The 27,466-nt window shown below is 33.1% G+C and overlaps 1 protein-coding gene across 1 annotated transcript in view; it reads right to left on the bottom strand.

Moving 5' to 3' along the window:
• The window catches only part of EPHA6 (EPH receptor A6), a 983,513-nt gene that overhangs the window by 413,012 nt on the left and 543,035 nt on the right, over nt 1–27,466 (bottom strand). The window contains 2 exon segments of the mRNA XM_051984381.1: nt 10,870–11,032; nt 11,457–11,504. Of these exon segments, the coding sequence (XP_051840341.1) occupies nt 10,870–11,032; nt 11,457–11,504 (211 nt within the window).

The raw sequence follows: 27,466 nt of genomic DNA, 5'->3' as shown, positions 1-27,466 counted from the left end.
TTTACAAATGAGGTGACTAAAATTGAGGTGGTTAATTGACTCTTCTAGAGTCACACAGCTAGTTAGCATCTGAGGAAATTACATCTTCATGATTTCAAGTCCAATACTTTATTCACTGTGTCACCTAACTGACTTTTTCTTTTATATGAGTAATAAAAACTGATGTTTTATATGGTGCCTTAAAGTGTGTAATGCTTTTTATATATCTCTTTTTTATTCTCATAACAACCCCATAAAGTAAGTATTCTCAGGATTATCTCTATTTTATAGATGGAAAACTGATGCTAAGAGTTTGGCAATGGTTATATAAGAACTAGAATAAACTGGTTCAAAACTTGGCTCTGACACTTCCTAGCTGTGTGATCATGGCCAAGATATCTACCTCTGCCTCAGTTTCCTCATCTGTAAAATGAAGGCACATACTTCAAGGGATTATTGTGAGGTTCATAGATGGGGAGCTGGAAGAAATTTGTTTAATTTACATAGCTCAATCCTCTCATTTTAAAACTTATTTTTTTAATCAGTAAAAGTCTGCCTTTTCACTTCCCTCTCTTCCCCTACACTTGAGACCTCAAGAAAAACAAACAATATTACAAAGATATATAGTCAATCATGAAATTTGTTTCCACATTGGCCACACCCCAAAAATATTTATTTTATTCTGCACTTTGATTTCTTCATTTCTTTCTCAAGAGGTAGGTAGCATGTTTCACCATTTGTCCTCTAAAATCATAGTTGGTTATTATGCTGATAAGAGATCTTGATTCTTTCAAAATTGTGTTCCTTTATCATATTGCTGTCAATTGTTTAAATTGTTCTCTTAATTCTATTCACTTCTCTCTGCATAAAATCTTTTCAAGTTCTTCTGAAATCACTTCCTTCAACATATCTTATAACACTATACTATCCCATCAATTTTATATATGATAACTTATTCATTCACTGCCCAGTTTATGCATATTTTTCTAAAATTCCATTTTTGCCACCTCAAAATATATGCATTTTATAAATTCTTACAATTTGTTTCATTAAGGGCTAATTCCTCCCTTAATCTACCCGCTCTTTAACTCCTTGCTTTCCCTTCTCTTCTTTCTCTTCTGGTTGGTTGTTGTCTTTAAGAAGACACAAATAACATCTCTAAATTGGTATCAGACCAATATCAACTTAGAAGGCTCTATTAAGATTGAAGACAAATAGTTCATATGAACATTTGGAGTGAAGATATCTTTAAATTTGCCAATCACATATTTCTTTAGAGCTGTTGTAGTTTTCTTTTTGTTCATGAAGCACAGTGCCTTTCACAGTGCCTTCTTTGAAGTAGGCATACTCTGCTGGATGGTCCTGTGCCAGTGTCTCCCATGTCTCTCAAGCAATTTCCAAATTCTTTAGAGAAACCTTGAGGTGACCTTATACTGCTTCTTGTGACCTTGATGGGATTGCTTGCCTTGTGTGAGTTTTCCATAAAATAGTCTTTTAGGCAATTTAACATGGCTAACCCATCAGAGTTGCCCTTTCTGTAGTAGTGTTTGAATTCTTGGCAGTATATTTGGAGAAAGGACCTCAGTGAGGTGATAGGACCAAGTTGGAGTAATGGTTGGATTCATTGAAATCTCCCCCAAATCACTCCAAATTCCTTTAAATCATTATTCTAAACAAATGTTAGAGCATAAGAACACACAAAATGATGGAGTGGAATATTTTCCAGCTTACAACAACTTAGAAAGTCAGAAGGAAAGATCTGTGGTAGTTTTAAATGCAGCCTTGGCACCAGACCTGGCACCAACAAAGCAGGAATGGGCCTTGGGCCTCTGAAAAGTAGCAGCAGTATTGGTGGTTTCTTGAACTCTCAGCCCAGAGACACAAAAGGTGACTTGGAATATTACCAGGAAAGGTCTATCAGTAGGACGAGAGGGCCTTGGGGAACTAGAAAACCAGGAATGAGTATGGGTGGTGATGACTGTGACAGCTTCCAGAGGCCTCAACAGACTGGAAGTCTCTTTATTAGCACTGAAGAAAGCCTATATTGCTTTAGCACATTCGAATTTACAGCTACAGTAGAATAGGGATACTTCGCACATCTCTAGGGTAGAAAAGATTGCTTGTGATCATGTCCTCAGAATCATCTCCAAAAACAGATAGAAACAGTACACTCTCCACCTTGGAAACAGAGCCTTAATTTAACAAAAGTTAGAATCTGAGTAATAGGCTAAGGAAATGAGCAGATAACAGAAAAAAGATTCTGACTGTAAAAAGTTACTATGATGACAAGGAAGATCAAAACATCCACTCAGAAGAAGATAACAAAGTCAAAGCTTCTACATCCAAAATCTTCAGGAAAAATGAGAAATTGTTTCAGACCAGGAAGGAGCTCTAAAGGGATTTTCAAAATCAAGTAAGATAGGTAGAGGAAAGATTGGGAAGAGAAAGGAGAGTGATACAAAATGAAATACAAAAAGCTAATGAATGGAAGAATGCTTTAAAAAGTAAAATTGGCCAAATTGGAAAGGAGATACAAAAGCTCAATGAGGAAAATCATTCATTGAAAATTAGAATTGAGCAAATGGAAATTAATGACTTCCATTTAGAGAAATTACGAAATAGTAATAAAAAAAAAAACAAAGAATGAAAAAAAAGAAAACAATGTAAACATGTCATTGGAAACACAACTAATAGATTCAAGATGAATAACTAAAAATTATCGGTTTATTTGAAAACCATGATCAAAAAAGAGCTTATATATCATCTTTCAAGAAATTATCAAGGAAAACTATCCCAATATTCTACAACCAGAAATAATAGAAATTGAAAGAATCCACTGATTACCTCCTGAAAGAAATCCCAAAATGAAATCCCCAGGAATATTATAGCGAAATACCAGAATTCCCAGGTTAAGGAGAAAATAATGCATCAAGAAGGAAATAATTCAAATATAGCGGAGCCATAATTAGTATAAAACACAATTTAACAGCTTCCCCATTATAAAACTGGAGGGCTTGAAATGTGGTATTCTGTAGAGTAATGGAGCCAGAATTACAAACAAGAATCACTTATCCAGCAAAACTGAATATAATCCACTTATTTCTCAAACAATATATAGCAATTGCTTTAGGGCTTAATAGAGAATGATTTAGAGTAATTTAAAATTGAATCAGACTGTAAAGCCACACTTTCTCCCCTAATAATCCTCTCAATATGACCTATGCAAAGAATAAATAATAATTGCCTAATAATACTAGAGATTCTAACTACAAATATAAGCTTTTAGCTGTAGAAAGCAAACTAGATCTATAAGGGCTATAATTTCAAATTTGTAATTTAAAATTACCTGAAGGAGAAAAAGGATTAATGTTTGCAGAACCATGTGTCAGATTTGATTTTCATTTGATTTCTCTTTAATAAATAAATATTTTATTTTCTTCACTCACTTTTTGAACAAAGAATAGAGTCTAAGAACACAGACATATAGGATGAAATGGTCTGAAACTTCTTAAATTATGAAAGGAATAATTTAGTGGTTTTCATAAACATTTAAATAAGTGGTAGCAACACAAAAAATGTTTTGATTAAAATGTCTGTAATAATCCTGGTGTCAAATGTAGGCAGATTCAATGGTTACATGTAATGAAATTCAAAAAGTGCAATGTCAGTCAATTAGCAAGCCAAGAAAAAAACATTCTAAAAACATTTGTTACATGCCAGGAATTTTGCTAACTTTGGGGGATTAAAATACCAAAGTGAAGCAGATCTTATACTCAAATAGTTTATATTCTATTAGTTAAAACTATCCTATTTTCAAGTGCTGCTTTGCTCTTCAATTTTTTTTATTAATCTTGGGATGGGGATGAGGACATATGATTTCTTTTTGTTTTGGAGGCAAATGGGATTAAGTTACTTGCTCTGAATTACACACCTAGTAAGTGTCTGAGGCTGAATTTGAATTCAGATTATCCTGACTCTAAGGTTGTTGCTATATCTATTATACTACTTGACTATCTCTGTAATTTAATTAATATAGGGTGGAACTTCCTCCAACTAAACACATCAGTATTCTTCTTTAAATTATAGTACTCTCAGACTTCTGGGCAAGATGGGGGAGAGTAGGCACACAGCTGTGTAAGCTCTGCATTTTCTCTCAGAATCCATTTCATTACAAGCCTCTGAATTAATGCTTGACTGAAAAAAAAAACCCACAAATAGTTACCAAGAGAAGACATCCTTGAAATTCCCCAGGAAAGAAGTTATTATTAAATAAAATAAAATTTAAAAAAAAAAAAAAAAAAAAAAAAAAAAAAAAGAAATTCCCCAGGAAAGGTCTGTTTTTGCTTGAGGGTGGGGATGGTTTTAGATCAGACACAGGCTGAAGGCAGGCAGCGGCAGCGAGCCCAACAGGCAATTCACAGCCAAGCAGACCGGAGTGGGGTGGGATGTGATCTCAGCCGTCTCTGTGGGGAGAGCTTTGCTACAGGATTGGATACTTTGCCCTGGCAGCAAGCCAGCAGACAAGCAGAAAAGCTAAAAACACGGGGGGTGAAGAATACAATCCCAAATAGCTGGAGTCTCTCAGGACGTGGCCACCCCCTTCCCCACAGTGGATGTTCACTGTCTCAGCATGCTCTCGGAGTCTCAGAGTGCAGGCGCAGCACAGTTTTGTTAGTGCCTCGCTGCTACTCCCTGTAGTCTGTAGAGGAAGCTCGGTAACACCACCCAGCCCCTCCCCCCCAAAAAGCAGATTCCATTTAGGTTTTTTTCTTTTTTTTCTTTGCTAGTTTGTCTTTAATTCTTCTTGACAAAATGAGAAAAAAAATTGAAAAGGACCTTAACCATTGATAGCTTCTATACGGATAGAGAGCAGACTAAACCCTGAGGAGACTAAAAACAGACCATCTCCACGTGAATCCCCAAAGGAGGAGATCATCTGTTCCTCAGCACAAATGAATCTCAGAGAAGAAATTAAAAAGGTTCTCACAAGAGAGCTAGAAGACAAATGGGAAAAGGAGAGGGAGACTTGGCAAGAGAGTCTGGAGAAGTCATCCCACTCATTTAAAGACAGAGTGGATAAAGAAATCAAATCCTTGAAAAATAGGATTAGTGAACTGGAAACAGAAAATAGTTCTCTAAAAAATAAAATTGGTGAAATGGAAAAAAAATTCCATAGAACAAACGAACTCAATTGGACAATTAGAAAAAGATATAAAAAAAGTGAGTAAAGAAAATACTTCATTGAAAATCAGAATTGAACAAATGGAATTGAATGACTCGAGGAGACAACAAGAATCAGTCAAGCAAAACCAAAAAAAAATCAAACAATGGAAAACCATGTCAAATACCTTCTTGGGAAAACAACAGACTTGGAAAATAGATCCAGGAGAGACAATCTGAGAATTATTGGACTCCCAGAAAAATATGATGAAAAATAGAGCCTGGATACTATTTTCCAGGAAATTATCAAAGAGAACTTCCCAGAAGTCATAGAAACAGAGGGTAAAATAGACATTGAAAGAATTCATCAATCACCTACTGAAAGGGATCCTAAAATCAAAACACCAAGAAATATAGTGGCCAAATGCCAGAACCCTCAGACAAAGGAAAAAATACTGGAAGTGGCTAGAAAAACCCAATTCAAATATAGAGGAGCCACAATAAGGATTATCCAGGATCTAGCAGCATCCACATCAAAAGATCGAAGGGCCTGGAATATGATATTCCCAAAGGCTAAGGAACTCGGTATGAAACCAAAAATAACTTACCCAGCCAGAATGAGCATCTTTTTCCAGGGAAGAAGATGGACATTCAACAAAATAAGTGAATTTCACCTATTTTTGATGAAAAAACTTTAACAAAAAGTTTGATCCACAAATATAGAACTCAAGAGAAATCTAAAAAGGTAAGAAGAAATCTTGGAAACTATATTTCTGCTATAAAGATGTATAAAGAATACATGTTCTAGAAACTAGAGATGGAAAGGACATTGTATCAGAAAAAGGGTAAAGTGGGGGTACTACATCTCACAAAGAGGCAAAGGAAACCTATTATATCTGAGAGAAAGAATGGAGGGGGATGAATATAGTGGGTATCTTACTGCCATCAGAATTGGCTTTAAGAGAAAAATTTTAGACATATTCAATTTATGGTGAAACTTCTCCCACCTCATTGAAAAGTGAGAAGAGAAAAGGAATAAGCTAAGTGGAAGGGAATACGGAAACTGTGAGGAAAAGGAGTAAGATAGGGGGAGGAACTCTAAGGTGGAAGGAGGGATACTAAAAAGGAAGGGCTCTGAGAAGCAAGTGGTGCTCACAAGTTTAATACTGGGGAAAGTGGTAAGGGGGAAAGAAGGGAGAAAAGCATAAACAGAGGTTAACAAGATGGCAAGTAATACAGAATTGGTCATTTTAACCATAAATGTGAACGGGGTAAACTCCCCCATAAAGAGGAAGTGGTTAGCAGAATGAATTAAAAGCCAGAATCCTACAATATGTTGTTTACAGGAAACACACCTGAAACAGGGAGATACATGCAGAATAAAGGGAAAAGGTTGGAACAGAATCTACTATGCTTCAGGTAAAGTAAAAAAAAAAAAAAAAAAAAAAAAAACAGGGGTAGCCATCCTGATCTCAGATCAAGCAAAAACAAAAATTGGCCTAATTAAAAGAGATAAGGGAGGGCATTATATCTTGCTAAAGGGTAGCATAGAAAATGAAGCAATATCAATATTAAACATATATGCATCAAGTAGTGTAGCATCTACATTCTTAAAAGAGAAATTAAGAGAGCTGCAAGAAGAAATAGACAGCAAAACTATAATAGTGGGAGACCTCAACCTTGCACTCTCAGAATTAGATAAATCAAACCACAAAATAAATAAGAAAGAAGTCAAAGAGGTAAATAGAATATTAGAAAAGTTAGATATGATAGGTCTCTGAAGACAACTAAATGGAAACAGAAAGGCTTACACTTTCTTTGCAGCAGTTCATGGAACCTATACAAAAACTGACTATATATTAGGACATAAAAACCTCAAACTCAAATGCAGTAAGGCAGAAATAGTAAAGGCATCCTTTTCAGACCACGATGCAATGAAAATTACATTCAACAAAAAGCCAGGGGAAAGTAGACCAAAAAAAATTGGAAACTAAAATAATCTCATACTAAAGAATGATTGGGTGAAACAGCAAATCATAGACATTATTAATAACTTCACCCAAGAAAACGATAATAACATCAGACATTTTGGTATAGGATGCAGCCAAAGCAGTAATAAAGGGAAATTTCATATCTCTAGAGGCCTACTTGCATAAAGAAAGAGAAGGTCAATGAATTGGGCTTGCAACTAAAAATGCTAGAAAAGGAACAAATTAAACCCTTAGTAAATCTGATTTAAAAAAGGAAAGAGGAAAATCAAAATTTTAGTCTTAAAAATGAAATAGCTTCCTTCTATTTTACATAGAGAAAACATTGGCAAGGAATGTTAGAGTTATGAACTGTAATTTTAACTAGGGCATATAAATCTGTACTCAGATCTGCAGAGCTCAAGCTCAATTTGGCAGTAGTATTGATTATGAACAGTTAATATATAGTTTTGCCTATAACATTACATTGAGATTTGAAATAATTAGGTAAATTCCAACAAAGAAAAGTTGTTCTTTAGAATAGAACAAATATCATTTGTTGTTTCTTTGCCTTTTTTTGTGGATATTTTCTTGAATTTGATGGGAAACATCATTGATTGTAGGTGGTCTTTAGCATAACAGTTCACCAGTCTGGGGAAGTGGGTAGCAGTTCCAAAGAAGAGCTTGGACAATCAGGGAAAAAGTCAAGCCGAGTGTCTGAAGGATGTCAAACTATGTAATCTTTGCATTCTGATGCTGTACTGAGTTTTTTTAAATTTGAGATTTAACTAAAGTCCTTGTAGGATATAGCTGTTTGTTTCATGACTTAACCTTCATTTTGCTTCAATGTGTTCTGGCCTTCTCATAGACTTTTTATCTGAAAAAGTACTAGGCTATATAATACTGGACTTGAAGTCAGGAAGATCTAAGTTCAATTCCTTCCCTCTAAGTGCCCAGGGATACAAAAGAGGCAAAGGAGCTTGCAATTGAAAGAGGAAGACAACATACAGATGAATATATACAAATTGCTTAATCTCTCAGTCTTAGTCTCTTTATATTACAGATGTAAAGTGCTCTGCAAACCTTAAGATATTTATATGTACATATCTATGTATGTATATATATGTATGTATGTCACTCCTCCTCCTCCTCTTCCTTCTCCTACTACTACTACAGCTTCACAGAGAAAAGGAAGTACTTACCATTATGAATATATCAGACATTTGTCAGGCCCTCCTCAGAGAAGATAGAAACCCATTTCTAGGAAGAACTAATACAGGACCTATTCTAAGTGTTTTTTTTTTTTAACCTACATTTACCTACTGATCTACTGATAAGGGACTTGGTATCCCTCCTCACCTAGAGCAGCTGACCTAAATGCCCATGAAATGAGAATCCTGACAATGTCCCTCCAGATCTCCTTCCTTTCACAATCAACAAATTAGAAACTACCCATTTGTTGACACTGATCCTTACACCTATTCTCCAAGTGCTTGAACACCAGAATTCCACTGCTTATTCTGCATCAGCAGCTTATTCTAACTCTTTTCCTGGGTAGGAGTCAGTCAGTACACCCCCCAACCCTGATAACTGATCCAGTCAGAACAGCTTGAAGCCCTGCCCATCCCTCCTAGTCACCAAGAAAAGTTTTCATGTGCACTGAATATATATGATAAACAAATATACAAATACCATTTCTTTACCCATTATGCAAAATCTTCATTGATAAATCACCATAACTGACACGGGCGCATGAATTTGTAATACTTTTTAATTTTTTAAAAAATACATAGATAAGAGCCCTAGCAAAAACAAAACAAAAAAATCTTGGGCAACTATGCTTCTAGACTCCAAGATTCAAGACTTCTTTATCTACTGTTTTCTATTTCCTGATGGTACTGTTAATCTTTACACACAATCTTACTTTGGACTCATATTGGTTCTCTGCCTGAATAAACTCAGAGAAGGCAGAAATGCTGTCCCTGGTTCTGAAAAGAATATGTATTTTTCTACTTTGCCAAAATTAGACTACTTACATTAAATGAATTAACTGATAATCAATCAGAGCTGGATTACCCAATAAGCAGGTTCTATCAGTAACAAAAAATGTAACATATTGAATACATCCCACATCATTTATCTTTCCACTTTTCAGTTAAGAGAAATGGTTTCCATAGATTCTCTAGATCACATTAGTATGACAATCTTTCTCTCATAGAGACTGAAGGTAAAGGTAGAATCATTTATGAAGGGGATTCTAAACTACAAAAAGTGTTGGCATATATAATTAAATTTATATTAGAAGGAACCAAGGTGGGGGAATAAAGGATTAGTTTTGGAATCAGAAAAATCTGGTTCAAATCCTGCTTCTGATATATACTAATTAGTTCTTCCATTTGCTTTCTTTCACTGACTACCCTCACACAAACTTTCTAAATATTACAGATGAGTTCATTGGATCACAGATTTAGAGTTGAAAGGGATCTCAGATGTCCTCTGGGTCAACCATCTAATTCTGAAGAAAAAGGATTGAAGTTAAGGCAATTGCCAAAGTAATAGAAAGATTTGAACTCAGTTAACCTAACTCCAGAGCTAGTGTTCTTTCTATTGAACCATGAAGTTGCTTATTTCAATGGTGGGGGAGTTTTCACTACAGGAGTTTTCAAAACTAAAAAATCAATAGGTCTACATAAAATATCAAGAAGCATTTTAAATCATTTAAATATACGAATCTTTATTTCATACATGCCCATGAAGAACACACATAATTATTTTGTCTGTTCTTGAATAACTATAAAACAATAATTGTTTTAACTTAAACATGTTCAAATATATTATTAGCACTATTGGAATGAGATTTTTTTCTAAAAGAGAATATGGAAAAGATCACTCACATTAATCTCATAGTATCGAGATTATTTTATTAAACAAAGGAAAAAGGAAGTCAAAAAAGAAAGAAAGAAAGCCAGGCCTGACATTTATAATGGGTTACTGTTTCCAAGTTCCACTTCTATTCACTGTCCTTGAACATGCTTTTCTATTGATGACCCAATCTGTTTTTCAGTCTAGTGAGACAATTTAATATCATTTTAGTTTAGATATAAAACCAAATAACTATGGTATAACCTGCTTGATATATTTCCTGTATGTTTATTTCTTGAACCAATAATTTTCAAATGGTTGTCTTCATTGAGATGAATAAACTAACATTGGTGATATAATAACTATCTCCTTAAATCATGCTCTTACTTTGGCATTCTGTCCTAAGTGTGGTTCCGTAATATTATGCTAGTACTAGGAAATGAGTCTTTCTATTTCATAATATATAGAATTATAGATTTAAAGCCAGGAGGCTTTAAATACAGGATATTTTGTCTAATTCCTTTGTCTTAAAGATGAAGAAATTGAGGTTCATGGAGATTAAATGACATGGCCAATGTTGTGCAAGCATTAGGCTGCAGAGATGGCTTTTGAATCTATGCCCTCTGGGTATAAATCCCCGACATTTTCCTGTATATGACACAGTTGTATCACTATACATAAAAAAGAAATTGAATTTGACTTGCAGTTTAGCTGAATGCTTTGGACAGCAAAACATTTTATGCTTCAGTTTTGTAATCCTGTGAAATTATTGATTGAAATGCTCATATCAGGATTCACATGAAGACAATCCTATCTGGGAAGAAAAAATGGATTTTCAAATGTCTAGATATGCTAGGGTGCTGCTGATTTGACCCTTCAGTTTATATCCCTGTGAACTTACTTTCATCTCCTGTTTCAAATTCAAACTTCTGACTGTAGCCACTGTATCCTGCTGCAGTCCTCACTCGGATGTGAAATATGTATTTGGTGGTGGGCTTGAGACCTGTGATGATAACACTGGGGGCCTTGGACCTTGTAGAAGAATAGCTGAGCTGTTCATGCTCCTGAGGAACAGAAGAAAAAAAGGAAAGAAGACACAAAATGGAGTTATATATTATTTTTTCATGAATCACATTCCAAAGCAAAGCTTGGTGAGGGGTTACTCTGAATGTCAAGATTAAATGAGGTACAAGCATGTTTTTCTTTTAACTTGGTAATTTGTTATCATCATGATGTGTATTACATGGCCTTGATTTGGAAATGTGTTAAGAAAGTTGATTTAATTTAACATAAAATGTTAATTGCATTTTTGGTTGAGTGAACTGGGTTTATATTTGTCATAAAGGATGGGGTTAATGTGAAAGCATGTTCAAACATAATGGTAATTGAGGAAAACTGGCAGAATGGGCAACTGAGGAAATCAATCAACATTGGCAGAGTAAAAAAAAAAAGGATAAATGTATGAGAATTGAAGGACCCGCTACTCACTTCTACCCTCAGGTAGTGCCAAAATGCCGGCGCTATCCGTGGGTAGACCTGTGGGCAAAAGAAAAAAAAATTACTTTTTTTAATTGGAAAACTTTTATTCTGAGCTAACTGCTTTGTTATGAACTTATTTCTCTTCTACTAATAGCAAGAGTTGTATCACTTAGTTGGACATAGAACAATGAAAATCATATCCCTGTGAGAATAATGCCTTCAGCTATGACTGTTTATATTTTCAAGATATGCAAAATAAATGGTCTGTTATGAGACTACATGATTTATTTTCTTTTTTGAAATCTATCTTGTGAATAAGAATTGATGGCAAAGAAAAAAAAATCAAAGACTTACCTATGGTCACAGAATGAATAAGTGGCAGGGTTGGAGACTTTAGTCCCAATCTCCTATATTAATTGCCAAATAACTTGGTCTCTCCTGTCTCACTAATCAATTTGGTAATCAATTTGGTAAAACATAGTATTGGGTTTGGTTCAGGTACTCAAACTTGCTATCTGGCTACAGATTCAGAACAGAACATTCAATTTCATCTGTCCATATCTGAGTTCATAGTGAATGAAAGAGTAAAAGTATTGTTGGTATTTGAAAAGATTATTTTGTTCTTATGGTTTTCCTTCAGTCTCTCTTCATGTATTTATTTTGAATATTGGACCTGAAATATTATTGTAGATTTGGATGGATGATTCATTCAGATTTGTTCAAAGTCCCTCTAGAGTTTTTTTTCATGGATCAAAGGAGATATTTTTATTGTTGCTCAGTTATTACAACTGTGCCTGACCCTTTGCGATTCCATTTGGGATTTTCTTAGCAAAAATACTGGAGTGGCTTGCAATTGTCTTCTCCAGTTCATTTTACAGATGAGGAAATGGAGGCAAAGAAATTTAAGTGGTCTGTCCAGGATCACACAGCAAGTATTTGAGGCCAGATTTGAGTCATATCTTTACAGTTCCAGATCTGGTACTTTATTCACTATACCACCTAGCTACCCAAAGGAGATATTATCTAGGCAAGAAGGAAATGTGTGTACTGATGGAACATACAATGTTAGAATTATTTTGATATGATGCTTCAGAACTGAAAATTTTTAAAGTGGTTTCCTCAAAAAAAAAATTTAAAAGAAGGAAATCATTTGGTTAAAACCCAAGTATTATTTTTATTTTTATCCTGCAATTATATTTTAGGTCTCTATAATTGCAATAAGGTTATTTTAAAAAATTATGCTAGCTAATTATAGATCTCATCTGACTGTCTCCTACTTTGTAAATTTGTATAAGTCACCTTCCATGCCTGGAAAAGAATCCCCTTTTCCCATCTCCAAATCCTGTAAAATAGAACTAAGATACCTCTCTCTTAGGAAAAAACCCTTTGTTTCCCAACTGAAGTAATCCATCCCACATATGAATATCATGTATAATGATATGTTTCTATAGTTCTTTAAGATTTATAATGTTTTCTTTGTAAATAGTTCTATATGATCTATAATGTCAATATTTTATCCCATATTATAGATGAAATATACAAATTGCAAATAGTTTAAGTGACTTAATTCCCTGGGAGGGAAGGTCTATAAATGTTAAAGCTAGGATTCAGACTGAGTCTTCTGACTCTAACATCAATGTTTTCTTCACTATATATTTTGACCTTTCCTAGGAACTTAACCATTTTCTCTCTTGGATTAAAATTATTTGTCCACATTTCACATTCAACTACTACTCTAATATAAGCTCCTTGAAAGTACACATTTGGCCCCATTTGGGGTTTTCTTGGAAAAAATACTGGAATGGTTTGCCATTTCCTTCTTCACCTCATTTTACAGATGAGGAACAGAAGCAAACTGCTGACTAAATTAGGGTCATACAGATAGTAAGTGTCTGAGGCAGAATTTGAACCTAGATTCTCCAGACTTCAGGACTGGTGCTTTATCCACTGGGCCACATGATTGCTCTCCCTGTATGTAGAAGGTACTTCCTAAATGTTATGTAAATTGAATTTGTCAATATGTTTCTAAACAATAAAACTTTATTAAACTTGGTTTGCACTGAGAGATGTAGTTAAAACACACCAAAACACAGTTGTAGGACAAAATAGTTCACACCAATAATTTCAGTTACCTAAGTGGCTAAGATTAGTAAATATCTTCAATTTGGGCAAATTAAGCTGTAGCTGATTGTGTATTCACAGTAAGTTTGCTATTAATACCATATTGTGTAAGGCAGATAAATTGTCCTGATCAGAAACAAATATATAGTCAAAGCTCCTGATGAGACTCAGACTGTGTATGTTCTAGCCTGGGCAACATAGAGAGATCTAGGCATAGAAACAAAAGAAACAAAAATTAAAACAAAAACTCAAGTTCTACTCATCTCTACTCCTAGTCAAAATTTAAATAAAAAACAAATAATTACTAGCTTATATTTTTATCTAACTATATAAGTATTCTTAGAAATAATTATCTTTAAGAAAAGGAAAAAAAATTTTAATGTTCAAAAACTTCTCACTTGAGTGCCTCAAACTCACTACCTAGTACAATTACAATATTACAACAAAGACTCTATTTTACTTTAAGCAATATAATGTTGTTGTGTATGAAACAATATCTCCATCTCATGCAAAAGAAGAGATATTAAGACCTCTTTTTTTCTGAAACATAAGATTTGTGATGTCAAAATATTGACTTTTTACCAAATAGAAAGGTAGACTGAAAGAAGAGGTACAATGGTGCTTTCAAAACTTCACCCCCATGTCTATGAAAGACATGGAGACTTAAATATTTAATCCTACATTGGAGGCAGCTAAATGGCACAGTGGATAGAGCACCAGCCCTGAAGTCAGGAGGACCTGAGGTTAAATCTGGCCTCAGATATTTAATACTTCCTAGCTGTGTGACCCTGTGCTAGTCACTTAATCCCAATTGCTGCAGCAAAAGAAAAACAAAACAAAACAAATCCTATATTGGCTATTAATATCAATGAAATATATTTTTCTTCTTTAAGCCACAAAACCCCGAATTAAAGGTATGCTCACATTTAGTGAACATTTAACCATTTTGGTTAAAACCTAGAAGATAAGGGCTCTTTTGGTGCTTATAATAATTTATGTAGAGTAAAATATCTTGGTATATACTCCAAAACAGGCCTCCAACAAATCAAGTATAGTTGAGAGCTCAGTCTCAAAGTCCAATCAAATAGTCTAATATTCAGAAGGAAATGACAGTTACATAAATTATGGAAGAAGACAAGCTTTAGAAATTAAGGTTGGATTTAGAGTGATTCGTATAAACAAGTCAATTAAATTGAGGGAAGCTGAGATCACTAAGGGAGAAGTGGAAAACAGAAAGAAGAGGAGGGAAATTAAATAGCTTAGAAAAGCATATGAAAAACATGATTCTTGGAGAAATAGATCAGACAAAATATAACTCAATGATTCCATGAGACAAAAAGAAATATTGGAACAAAGTCCAAAGATTGAAAAGGTAGAAGAATATGAAAGTTATCTATTATGTAAAATGAACTGATCTGGAAAAGAGAGAAGAGAAATGACTTAAATCATCAAACATCATAAAATCAACTAACCAAAAAAATTAAATATATTTTGATAAATCATAAATAAAATTACCAAGAATGATTAAAAACAAATAAAAATAGAAAGGAAATTTAGAAAGAGAAATTACTAATTGGACACACCTAGAATATCATAGCAAAAATAAAAAAAAATTATTGGGTCAAAGGAAAAAATTTCAAATAGAAACTTTTTTCAAGAATTTTCAGAGTTAGTTGCCCATAGATAGGAGTAATACATGAGACTATATTAAAGATATTTATTTATTTGTTTGTTTGTCTTGTTTTTGTTTTTTGCTGAGGCAATTGGGGTCAAGTGACTTGCCAGAGTCACACAGATAGGAAGTGTTAAATGTCTGAGGTTAGTTTGAATTCAGGTCCTCCTGACTTCAGGGCTGGTTCTCTATCCACTGCACCACCTAACTGCCACCTAGCTGCCCCCTAAATTAAATATATTTTAAAGGAAAGAAAATATTGAAATAGAATTCACTAAAAGAAAAAAAAATAAAATGCCTATAACCATGAATAAATAACACTTAATAAACATGAGTATAATCTTATAATGAAAAAATAGAACAGATTAATTTGAAGAGGCTAAATGATGCCTAAGAATTTATATTTTAAAAGTGGGGGAAAAGACATGAATCATTTTAAATTTTCACTATTTTAAAATTTCACAAAGAATGTTAAATGTAGTACCTACAGTGGCTTGGTTTTGCTTTTTTTAATAGAGAAAAGAAAAAAAGTGGGAAGGAAAGGCAACTTAGGCAACTGGTACTTCATGTGTACTAGGCAAATTGAATCACCATTACCCACTACTATCTTGCTCATCAATTTCACTTAGATCCTGATGGACAAGACCCTTAGAAAAATCAGTCCCTTGCAGTCATCATTGGGAGAAAAAATCATTGTGGAGAATGAACCCACTCATATAGCAGGTAAGCAGTAGCGAACAGTTGGGAACACCAAAGAGGAAATAGAAGGTAACATACCATGTAAATTGAACTACCACTACCACTACCTTGACCCCTATTTCCTCTCAAAGACTGAGAAATATAGCCAAGTTCTCTGAACCCAAAAGCATCTGGAAAAGGAATTAGATTCTACTCAGTGTCAAATGGTTCAGTAAAAGAAGCTGATATGATTTTATAAGTGAAAATAACATTAAATAAGAGACATCATCAATTGCATTTCTTTTGTATCCCAAGGACCCCGAGACACTGAAATCTGACTTGCAGCTGAAACCTTCCATTTCTTTCCCATTAGAATGTGAAAAAAGAGTAAAGATTGTCTTACTTTTCTATTTTAAAACTAATCATTTTCTTCCTCCTTTTTTATTTCTTTGACATTATGAATCACTTTATCTTCCTTGATATTTTTTTATCTGTAGTTTTTGGGCCTCCAATTCTCCTGTTTCTCATCCTACCTATCTGATTATGCCTCATTTGCTAGATTCTTATCCATATCATATTCTCTAACTATAGGTATCCTTTTGTGTTTTGTTCTGGGTCCCCTCTATATATTATTTCACTTGATCTAATCAAATGGTAATTAATAATCAATCAACATTCATTAAATACCTATTCATCATATCCACACTCTCACTATTCATTGGAGCTGGACTCCAACAGAACTCAAAACTTTAAATAAAAATGCTTTAAAAAACTACCTTCTCTGACTCAATATATTTGCTAACTTTCAACTTTGCATCCCTAACTACTTTTAAGACATATTGAACTAGATTATAGTACACATCTTAAAATAATCATGTTCAAAATGGAAATTATTATCTTTCCCTTTATATCATCCTTCTATCTACCTTTTATTTTTCTTTAGAGAGCAGCACCAATCTCCTAAGACCTTAGGCTTGCAAGTTAGGCATCATCCATAACTCCTCACTATCTCTTACCCTCATATCCAATCTGTTGCCAAGCCATATTGATTTTACCTTTGCAGCATTTCTCTGATAGACCAGCTTCTCATATCTAATATTGCTACCACTCTAGGGTAGGCTTTTATCACCTCACACCTGAATAATTGCAATAACTTTCTGGTGGGCTTGCCTATTAAGTCTCTCTCCACTGAAATCTACATTCACTCAAGCCACTAAACTAATTTTCCTAAAGTTCAGTCATGACCATATCATTTAATTGTTCTTTATTTTCAGTTTCACTAACTTATTTCCTGTCTTCTTTAAGTTCCAATTAAAATTCCATTTCTTATAAGAAGTCTTTCTCAGCCCTTATTTCTTTTAGAACCTATCCTTTATTATTTCCTATTTATCCTGTACATAGCATGTTTGTATATATTTGTTTACATGTTGTTTTTTCCATTAGATTGTTAGCCTTTTGATGTGACTATCTTTTGTCTCTTTTTGTATCAGATAGCAGGTGTTTAATAAAGCTTTATTGATTATTTGATTGAATCATAGAGGAACGGAAAATAGGCATTTAATAAGCTTCGTTTTATCTGAACCATACAAAGAAGTTTTGAACTCCCCTCCCCCATATCAGTGTGGTATAGAATCACTTAAAAATTCAATAAGAAAATACTTGGAGACAGAAAGAAAAGTGAGGGTAGAATTTATATAGAGGAGAGTAAGGTAAACAAAACAAACATTATCTATAGGTTTGAGGTCACAAGAGTAAGGATTTGAATAGAATTTTAGCAAAGCTGAATACGATAGACCTTTGGAAATCTCTGAACAAGAATAGAAATTGTTTTGCAGCATATGTCACCTTCACAAAAACTGATCATATGCCAAGGCATAAAAAGCATAAAAACAGGAATATTAAATATACCAGTTAATGACTACAATGCAATAAAAATTTAAAGCAATAAAGGGCAAAGAAAAAAATAAAACAAATGGAGAGTAAAAATTACAGTTCTAAAAATGTATGGGTCCAAATAATTAAAAAATTAAAGCAAAGAAAATGACAAAAATGTGACAGCATAACAAAACTTTCAGAAAGCAGCCAAAATAATCATTTGAATAAAGTTAAGATCTCTATCTATCTATCTATCTATTTTTTCAATAAAAGAGAGAAAACAGATTATTGATTGGTCATCTAATTTTAAAAATCTAGAAATTAAGTAAATCAAAATGTGAAACAACAAAAAGCTTGAAAAATCAAAGAAAAATTAGTAAAATTGAAGATGTCAAAAATGCTCACTTAAAAAGTTGGGATTACTTTTTGAAACATCTAGTAAAATAGATAAAATATTATCTACATTAAAAAAGAAAAAACAAATCAATAAAATCTATACTAAATAGGAGAAATCACAACACAAACACTAAGAAAATTATAAGAAATAATAAATTGTCTTATAGCAACAAAATAGATAACTTAAAATAGATGAATATTTATAAAAATATAAAATAGTAAAATATTTTACAAATGTTATTTGCAAAAAGTAAATTAAGCATTCAAATAAGCCAACCTTAAATAAAGAAATTGAATGTCAGGAAAAAACAACAAAAACAAAAACAAAATCCCAATATCCATCCTTAGATAAATTTACAAGTCACTTTTTTAAAATATTCAAGAATGATTTAAATCTAATATTAAAAACCTGATTAGAAAAATATAGAAAGAAGACGTCTTATTAAATTCAATACATGAAAAAAATGTGGTACTAATACCCAGACCCAGAAAAAAAAGTGGAGGAAGACAATTAGAACACTCTCTCTAATGAATATTGATGTGAAAATCTTGAAAAAAAAATAGTAGCATAAAGCCAATGTTGATTCAATGGGGAAATTAAACATATTAGACAATATTGAAAACAACAATAAAAATCACAATAATAGAGGCAGAAAAGGTTTTCAAAACATACAAAACCACTTGTGTTGAAAGCACTAAAAAGCATAAATATAAATCATTCTTTTTTTTTTTTTAACATGACAAATAGTTATCTATCAAAATGCAAGTGCTAGCATTATTTGTGTTGGGGAAAAACTAAAGGCCTTTCCAATAAGATTAAAGATAAAGTAATGATGTTGATTAGAAACTGTATTATTTGAGTCAAGCCACAAAATTAAAGAGAGTCAGAACTCTGGAGAAGTATACTAAAAAGATGTATGCTTGAAACAAGGTGTTAACTCAGAGAAATCAAGGAGCCAATGGTTATCTATTTTAAATATATTTAGTACTTAGCATGGTGATGTAATATCTCTCTAGTTCACACATATTCAGTATGTTGAAATGATGTAATTGTAATAGGGTATATAAGAACTGGGGACAGGAAGTCAGACGAAAGTCAGACTGATAGACTGGCCGACTGCTGGAGGAGACTGGATCAAACTATGACAGATACAGACTGTGTAAGAGACAACAATAAAGGCTTTGGACTCTATTCTTATCCATTTTAGTGTTATCTATCCTACTGAGACCAAGGCCCTTCTAGAGGACCTCCAGAAAGCTAGCCCGAACATTACAGTAAGCCTAGACAAAGAAGCATATTTTTTTAAACCAATACCATTATACTTGCAGAAAACTACAGACTTACTTAAGATTAGTTGGATAATTGCTGTGTTCAATAAACTAGCAAGATACAACACAAACTTAAAAAAAACCCAATAACTTTTCAATGTGTTATCAACAAAATTTATCAAGATAATAGTGAAATTTCACTCAAAACAACTGGATAATATATGAAAAATGGGAGATATCTATCAAGACAAAAACATTATATAACAATAGAACAAAACAGTCTTTACAGAAATGAAAGAAAAGGAATAATTGGATACATATTGATTGCTCAAAAATGATCTAGGCTAATAGAATAAAAATGAAAATACTCTAATTTATTTACAGATTCTATTTCATACCAATCAGATTTCTGAAGGGTTGTTTTTATGGAATTAAACAAACAAACAAACAACCTCCCCCCGACCCTGCCCCAAGGCATCTGGAGGAATGACAGATCAAAACTCTCCAGGGAAATAAGAAAAAAAAAGTCAGAATGAAAAAGGCCTAGCAAAACAGGATCTCAAAATGAATACAAAGCAGTAATCATCAACACAGTTTGGTACTGGTCAGAACATAAAAACATTGATCAATGGAATGAATCATGTAAATAAAACTCATTTAGTGGTACAGCATACAATAAATACAAGGACACCCTCTTCTGGTGGCAAAGACTTTATATTTGACAAAGGACAGCAGTTTACAAGAAATTATATTTAGACTAACAATTTATACCATGTACCACAATCATAAAAGGTTATATCATAATCAAATCACAGGAAAATGAAATGAGCTTCCTTTCACAACTAGGGGTGGGGGAATGTTCTTCACAAAGAAATGATCATAAAATACAAAAGACGATTCTGATAAGACAAAATTAAAAACTATTCACACAAATAAAATCCATGAAGTTAGAAACGTAAAGGAAATAGTTTAACAGGAAAATAATCTTTGCTACAAATCTTTGATAGAGATATCCAATAGAAGTTATGATTATAGCTTAGAAACACACAATTTTGATATCTCAATGAAAACAAAAAAAATATTAATTACAAGATAAAAACAAATTAAAAGCACTCTGATCTTTACTTAACATAATCAGACTTGCAAAATGATAAAAAAAGAAAAAAAAACAGCTATTTGTTGAAACATTGTTGGGAAGCTTGATATAACTATTCATATTGATAGAGCTTGTTTTTTTTTTACTTATTATTATTATTATTATTGTTATTATTATTATTATTATTAGCCATTAATCTCCTAAGTGCAACAATGGTGAGACTTATGAGAGTTGCGGATGACACACTAGAGGTCTTAAAGCACCTTGCTGGAAAGTTATCTATATGCAATGGTGATTCAATCATCTAGAATTCCACCTCTGTACCTACTCTATCCTCCTTCATTCTTTTTTTTTTTAATAATTTTTTATTGATAGAACTCATGCCAGGGTAATTTTTTACAGCATTATCCCTTGCATTCATTTCTGTTCCGATTTTTCCCCTCCCTCCCTCCATCCCTTCCCCCAGATGGCAAGAGTCCTTTACATGTTGAATGGGTTGCAGTATATCCTAGATACAATATATGTGTGCAGAACCAAAGAGTTTTCTTGTTGCACAGGGAGAATTGAATTCAGAAGGTATAAATAACCCGGGAGGAAAAACATAAATGCAAGCAGTTTATATTCATTTCCAGTGTTCTTTCTCTGGGTGTAGCTGCTTCTGTCCATCTTTGATCAATTAAGGCTCGATAGAGCTTGTTTTAAAACAATTTGGACTAAAACACCAAAGTTAATCAATATATTATTTATATATTCTTTGACCCATATATACCATTATTATTAGTGTCCCAAAGACAGCAAGTGAAAAGGAATGAATAATTATACATGACAATCATCTTATTTTTTTGTTATACTAAAAAACTGGAAACAAAATAGATACTTATAAATTGGGATATGGTTAAATTATAGCATGTGATATAAGTTATAAAGGGCACCTAGAATACAGCTCTGTGCATGGAATCAAGAAAATTTAAGTTCAAATATGGCCTCTGACACTTACTAGTATGTGATCTTGGACAAGTCACTTAATCCCCTTTACCACAGTTTCTCCATCTTTAAAATGAGCTGGAGAAGGAAATGGCAAATCATTACAATGTATTTTCCAAGAAGACCCACAAATGACGTCACAAAGGGTTGGAGAGAATTGAAATGACTGAACAACCACAAAATATAAATTAATAGAATATTAATATTCCATTACAAATAGCAGATATGAAAAAAATCAGAGAAGTCTGGAAAGATTTGTATGAACTAATGCAAGTGAAATAAGCAGAATCAGAGAACAATTTGTACAAGGATTACAATAGAAAGGAAAATAATTGTGAAAGATGTAAGGACTCGTCTATCCAATCAAGACATTAGAATATTGATAATAAAGAATATTTCTTATCTCATGAGAGAGAAGAGACTAATAAGCCATACATTTTCAGATATATAGTGTGTTTATGTGTTTTGCTTGGTAATATTTATTTGTAAAAAGGAAGGATTTCTACTATGTGCATGTGTGTGTGGAAGGAGGTGATTGTGGGGACATTTGCTAGATAGTGATAGTGCTATTAAAAAGAAGAAAAGGGAGGGATTTATGAAATATTAAAAATACATAGAAGAGAACAGAAGGAAGATTAGAAAGGCTATTGTTGCTGTACTGAATATACATTAAAGAACTTTCAAAATGATATGTAATAAAAGTTTATAATTTCACATACAATCCTCCTTTATGTAATTCTTTTTATATCAAAATGCTTATGTTGATGTTGTTAAATATGTAAAAAAATTATAAAAGTAATTATTTTTCTACCTGTTCATAAAGTATAAATATTTTTTTAAATAGGATAGAAACTTGTTCTAGATCTATTTCTAACTACATTGTATAAAAAGAGAATAATGAAATGACAACAAAAATGATAATATAATAATACATTCATATATTACTTTAATATTTATGAAATACTTGGAAACTTTGTAAAGTATATCCTAGTTGTTTTGTTACATATTGAGTTCCAAGTTTCTTAATTATTTAGACAATATGTTTTGCAACAGTTCAATACTGTTAATTTTTATGAAATTTTAAAAAATGCTTCTTGGAAGGAAAGCTTATGGTAAATCCAGATGGCATACTAAAAAGCAGAGAAAACATTTTACCAATAAAGGTCCATATAGTCAAGGCTATGGTTTTTCCAGTAGTAATGTGTAGTTGTATGTGACTATGAGAAAAGCTGAGCACTGGAGAATTGACTCTTCTGAATTGTAGTGTTGGTGTAGTTTGAAAGACTCTTGGAAGTAAAGAGATCAAATTGGTCTATATTAAAAAGAAACTAATTCAGGCTATTCAGTAGATGGTTGAACAATGAAGTTGAAGCTTATAAACTTTGGCCACATAATGAGAACATGGGACTCACTGGAAAAGACTAGAAAAGATTGGAAAAGATTGCAAGCAAAAGGAAAATGGGACAGAAGAGAATGATATGGATGCGTAGTGTCAAGGAAACAATAAATATGAATTCAAGAATTCAAGAGATAATTGGAGGATATGGAGGATAGAAGGAACTGGCAAGCCATCAAACATGGAATCATGAAGACTGTACATTACTGAATGATGGAACAACAACAATCAAAAACCCTGTTAATATCTTTTTTCTGTTTGTCAAATAAAATAATTAAAATCCCCTTAGTATTCTCTTTTACACTAATATTTCCCAGCTCTTTACTCATGTTTGTACCTGCATCCATTTCAAGATTTTGGATATTTCTTGAGAGTAGTGTATTTCGAATTTATTATGATACTCAAATTCTCACCATGATGACGTGAATTCAAGAATATTATAAATCCTATATCTGTCTATATGACAATTCTCAGTTTTTTCAGTGTTATTCCCATAATAACAAAACACATTTTATTTGCAAATTATTATGGAGCAGGGATCTTTTGAAAACCAGTACTTGTTCATATTTAAAACATATTACTTAATTTAAGATATATATATGTGTATATATATATATATATATATATATATACACATATATATATATATTGCACTGGTGTGCTGGTAAATTATCAATGTCTCACTCTGAAAAAATGTATACTAGGCTGTATACTAGACACACTTTGGAGACTGAATATGAATTGTTACTATTTTCTTCATCAATAATTAAACATTTGCTGATTTCTGTGTTATAAATGCTAACACTGAAAATTTTACATTTAACTGCAGGGAACTGGTTTGAGCTGGCTCCAGCACACTTTTGGGGATTTGGCATATGTTGGACAGGATTCAAAGTCAATGAATTCTATGCAGTTTTGTTGTTCTAAGAAATTACAATATAAACCTGATAATTTGAATATGTCTGTTTTTAAGTTCCTTCATAATTCAAGGTGTCTCTCTCTCTCTCACACACTTCCTTCCTTCCTTCCTTCCTTCCTTCCTTCCTTCCTTCCTTCCTTCCTTCCTTCCTTCCTTCCTTCCTTCCTTTTTTCCTTCCTTCCTTCCTTTTTTCCTTCCTTCCTTCCTTCCTTCCTTCCTTCCTTCCTTCCTTCCTTCCTTCCTTCCTTTTTTCCTTCCTTCCTTCCTTTTTTCCTTCCTTCCTTCCTTCCTTTTTTCCTTCCTTCCTTCCTTCCTTCCTTCCTTCCTTCCTTTCCTTCCTTCCTTCTTTTCTTCCTTCCTTCCTACCTACCTTCCTTCCTTCCTTCCTTCCTTCCTTCCTTCCTTCCTTATTTCTTTCCTTCCTTCCTTTCCTTCTTCCTCTACTCCTTCCTTCCTTCCTTCTACCTATGTATTTTACATATGTAATAAGCTATGCTCTCTGTAAACCCTTAGAATGAAATGATAGTGGCCCAAGATTGCACAACTAGTCACTTATATAGGATTTGAAATCAAATCTACTTGAATCTTTATTTTATTTGTTTATTTGTTGTGTTTGACTATTTTCTGATACCAAATAGCTAGATCAGTGGATAGCGTGCTGGGCCTGGACTCGGGCCAAGTTCAAATCTGGTCTCAGACACTTATTACCAATGTGATCTTGGACAAGTTACTTAACTTTGATTTTTTCATCTTTAAGTCTTAGTTTCTTCATCTTTAAAATGAGCTAGAAAAGGAAATGGCCAACTATCCCTGTATCTTTGGCAAGAAAATTCTAAATGGGATCTGATTGAAAAATGACTAATGAACAGCAACAATTTACTGATACACTGACATGGACAAAATGAATATGTCCAAGCTATGTTAGGATTTTGAGATATACATACAGCAAAGTTTTAATATTTTATATTTTGATTGATTATATCATTCATTCCACAAATTCCATACACATATGAAAATATGATACTTTCGTTGAATTACACGTTTCAGGAAGTAGAAGTGAGCTGAGATGAAGTAAGCTAGTAATATAGAACAAATCTTTGAAAATGAAATCATCTGGATGGGAATTAAAGTTGTACTACTTTCAAAAATGAAAGTCTAATTGCTAGCATCTGTGACACCATAAAAAGTGGAAAATCAAGAAAATATAAGTGGGTAGTATCCCATTATAGTAAGACTGACAATAGAATAAGAGAACAGGTTTGCAGAGAAGGAAACATTTAAAAAAAATCATCTCATGAAAATATCAGCCTATCTCCAAATAACATGATAAAATGAACAATGAGTGGTGCTTTGTTGCGTTGAAAATGAAATAAAAGGTTAATTCATTTATTAAAGTATACACCACTTTCATTAAGGAAAAATATTATTGAAGGGAGATTTCCTAGTACCTCACCCTGTAGTGAGTTCAAATGTTGGAGTTCTTGTTCTTCTCAAAACACAGCCGGTTTAGCTTAGAGCCCTCCGGATGTCTCCAAATCCAAAGGTTCTGTCCTTCAGCCTCTGCCTCTGCTTTCTTCAGCCTCCGACCAACACAGAGATGGAATGAATCTCTTGTCTCCTTCACTTGGGGCTCGGCTAGCTTTCTGGTGAGTCTTTCAGACCAGCTTGGTCTCAGTGGGGGGCGTGCAGGAGCCCAGCCACCAGCTACAGTGGTGTGAGATGAAGATGAATCTGATTGTTCACTGAACTCTCGACTTGTAGCTTTATCCTCTGAAAACTCTTCGTCTGCCACCAGCCAGCCAAGTGGAATATATTCTGCCTTGCCTTGGAAAGAGGGCTTCTGGCGTAATTCCGCTGAAATCTGTCAAAGTGTTCTCTGCACCAGAATCACTCCTCTCGAGTCCAGCTGAACTCTCCTCTGCGACCAGCCAGCCAAGAGGAAAAATGTATTCTGGAATGGCTCTCTCGCCTTATATGTGAATCTTCTGAGAGAATGGGATTATGGGTTTTCTCCCATAGTGCTCTCTGGCCCAAAGAGCTTTAAGGGAGGTGTGAACTCCCTTGAAGTTAGAAAGTTTACTTTGTGAAGCTGGCATACTTGTGAACTCCAATGAGTAAAGGTGTGAACACAAGCCTTGTATTAATTAGTTCTACTTAGTACCTTGTTTCAGGTTCTGGCCAAAATCTTCTTGTAAGATTAGATCAACTCTAATTAGTTAGCAGTTAGTAAGGATTCCAACATCACCCCTCTTTATTCTTTGAATACATTCTTTTCAAACAGTAATCTTTAAAATTAGATTTTATTTATATATATTGTTTTTATATAATCAAGATTTCCCATGCTGTACCTTCACTTTACCCCTCCCAGAGAGTGTTCTTATGACTAAATATTAAAACACATACACATAATACACATCAAAATTAATCTACATTTTGAAAAAAACTTAACATAGTAAGTTTCTGATATTTAACAGAAAACGTTAAAGGCAAGGATATTTTCTGTACAATACAGAAACCAAAACAACAAATTATATTACTAATAAAAATGATACATGTAAACATATATTCACTGTATGAGAGTATTGATATTTAATTTCAAATGATAATTCCCTTTATAGCATTGTGAGTTGAAATAATATTTATTTTAAATAACCTCAGTGTTGACAATAGTGATGTAAGGGATATAAAACTATCATAGATTTTAAATCTCAGAGGGACACAAGTATTAAAATGGGATACTAACTAAATGCTTTAAGATTTAACATAAATTTGTTTAAATTTTATGATAAGAATATGTGACTTCCATTGCTTAAGTGGTAGGCTTGAATAATAGAAATCGTTATATGAACAGAGATCCAGAGACATATGAGACATTTTTTGGTGGAAGAAAGAAATGTTAAAATTTGATGACATTGAATATGTTGGATGAGTGAGAGTGAAAATTTGATGATGAGAACATGGCTTAATACAAAAACGATAGTATTTTTTATTACTGATAGGGAAGTTCTAAAAAGAGGGTAAGTTTAGAGAAGATAAGTAATTGAATATGTTAAATTTGAGATGCTTATAGGATACCTGGGTCAAAATGATAGTATATTCTAGACAATTGATAGTATCAAATCTGGATTCAGAAAAATATATGGATGGATATTTAGATCATTAGTATGAAGATGATAATTATACACATGATAAGTGATGAAATGAATAAGCAAGAGAATACAGAGCAAATACAGTAGATTTCAGGGCAGAGTTTTAGGTTAAGGCCACAGATAGGGCCATACCTGGATAGAATCTATGAATCTAGAATATGATCCAGAAGGAAGAAATGGGCAGGAAGGAAGAAAATCAAGGGGAAAGAGTTTCATAACCTAGAGAGTTTCATGTATAATCATTTTTATTTGTATTTTGTTATGACAATGCTTGTTTGATTCCTTAAATAATAATAATAATAAAAATAACATTAAGGAGAAAAGACTACCTAGTAGAAAAGGTTGTTCAACAGTGTCAAAGGCAGAAGAAAGGTCAAAGATGAGAAATGAGAAAAGGCCCCTTAATAATTAAAACATCACTGGGAACTGTGGGTGAAGGAATTTAAGTTTATTAATGAGTTTGG

Source organism: Antechinus flavipes, chromosome 3, assembly GCF_016432865.1.
Source record: "Antechinus flavipes isolate AdamAnt ecotype Samford, QLD, Australia chromosome 3, AdamAnt_v2, whole genome shotgun sequence".
Lineage (NCBI taxonomy): Eukaryota > Metazoa > Chordata > Mammalia > Dasyuromorphia > Dasyuridae > Antechinus > Antechinus flavipes.
Note: the sequence above shows the minus strand (reverse complement) of the source record. Positions and strands in the feature narration are given on the sequence as shown.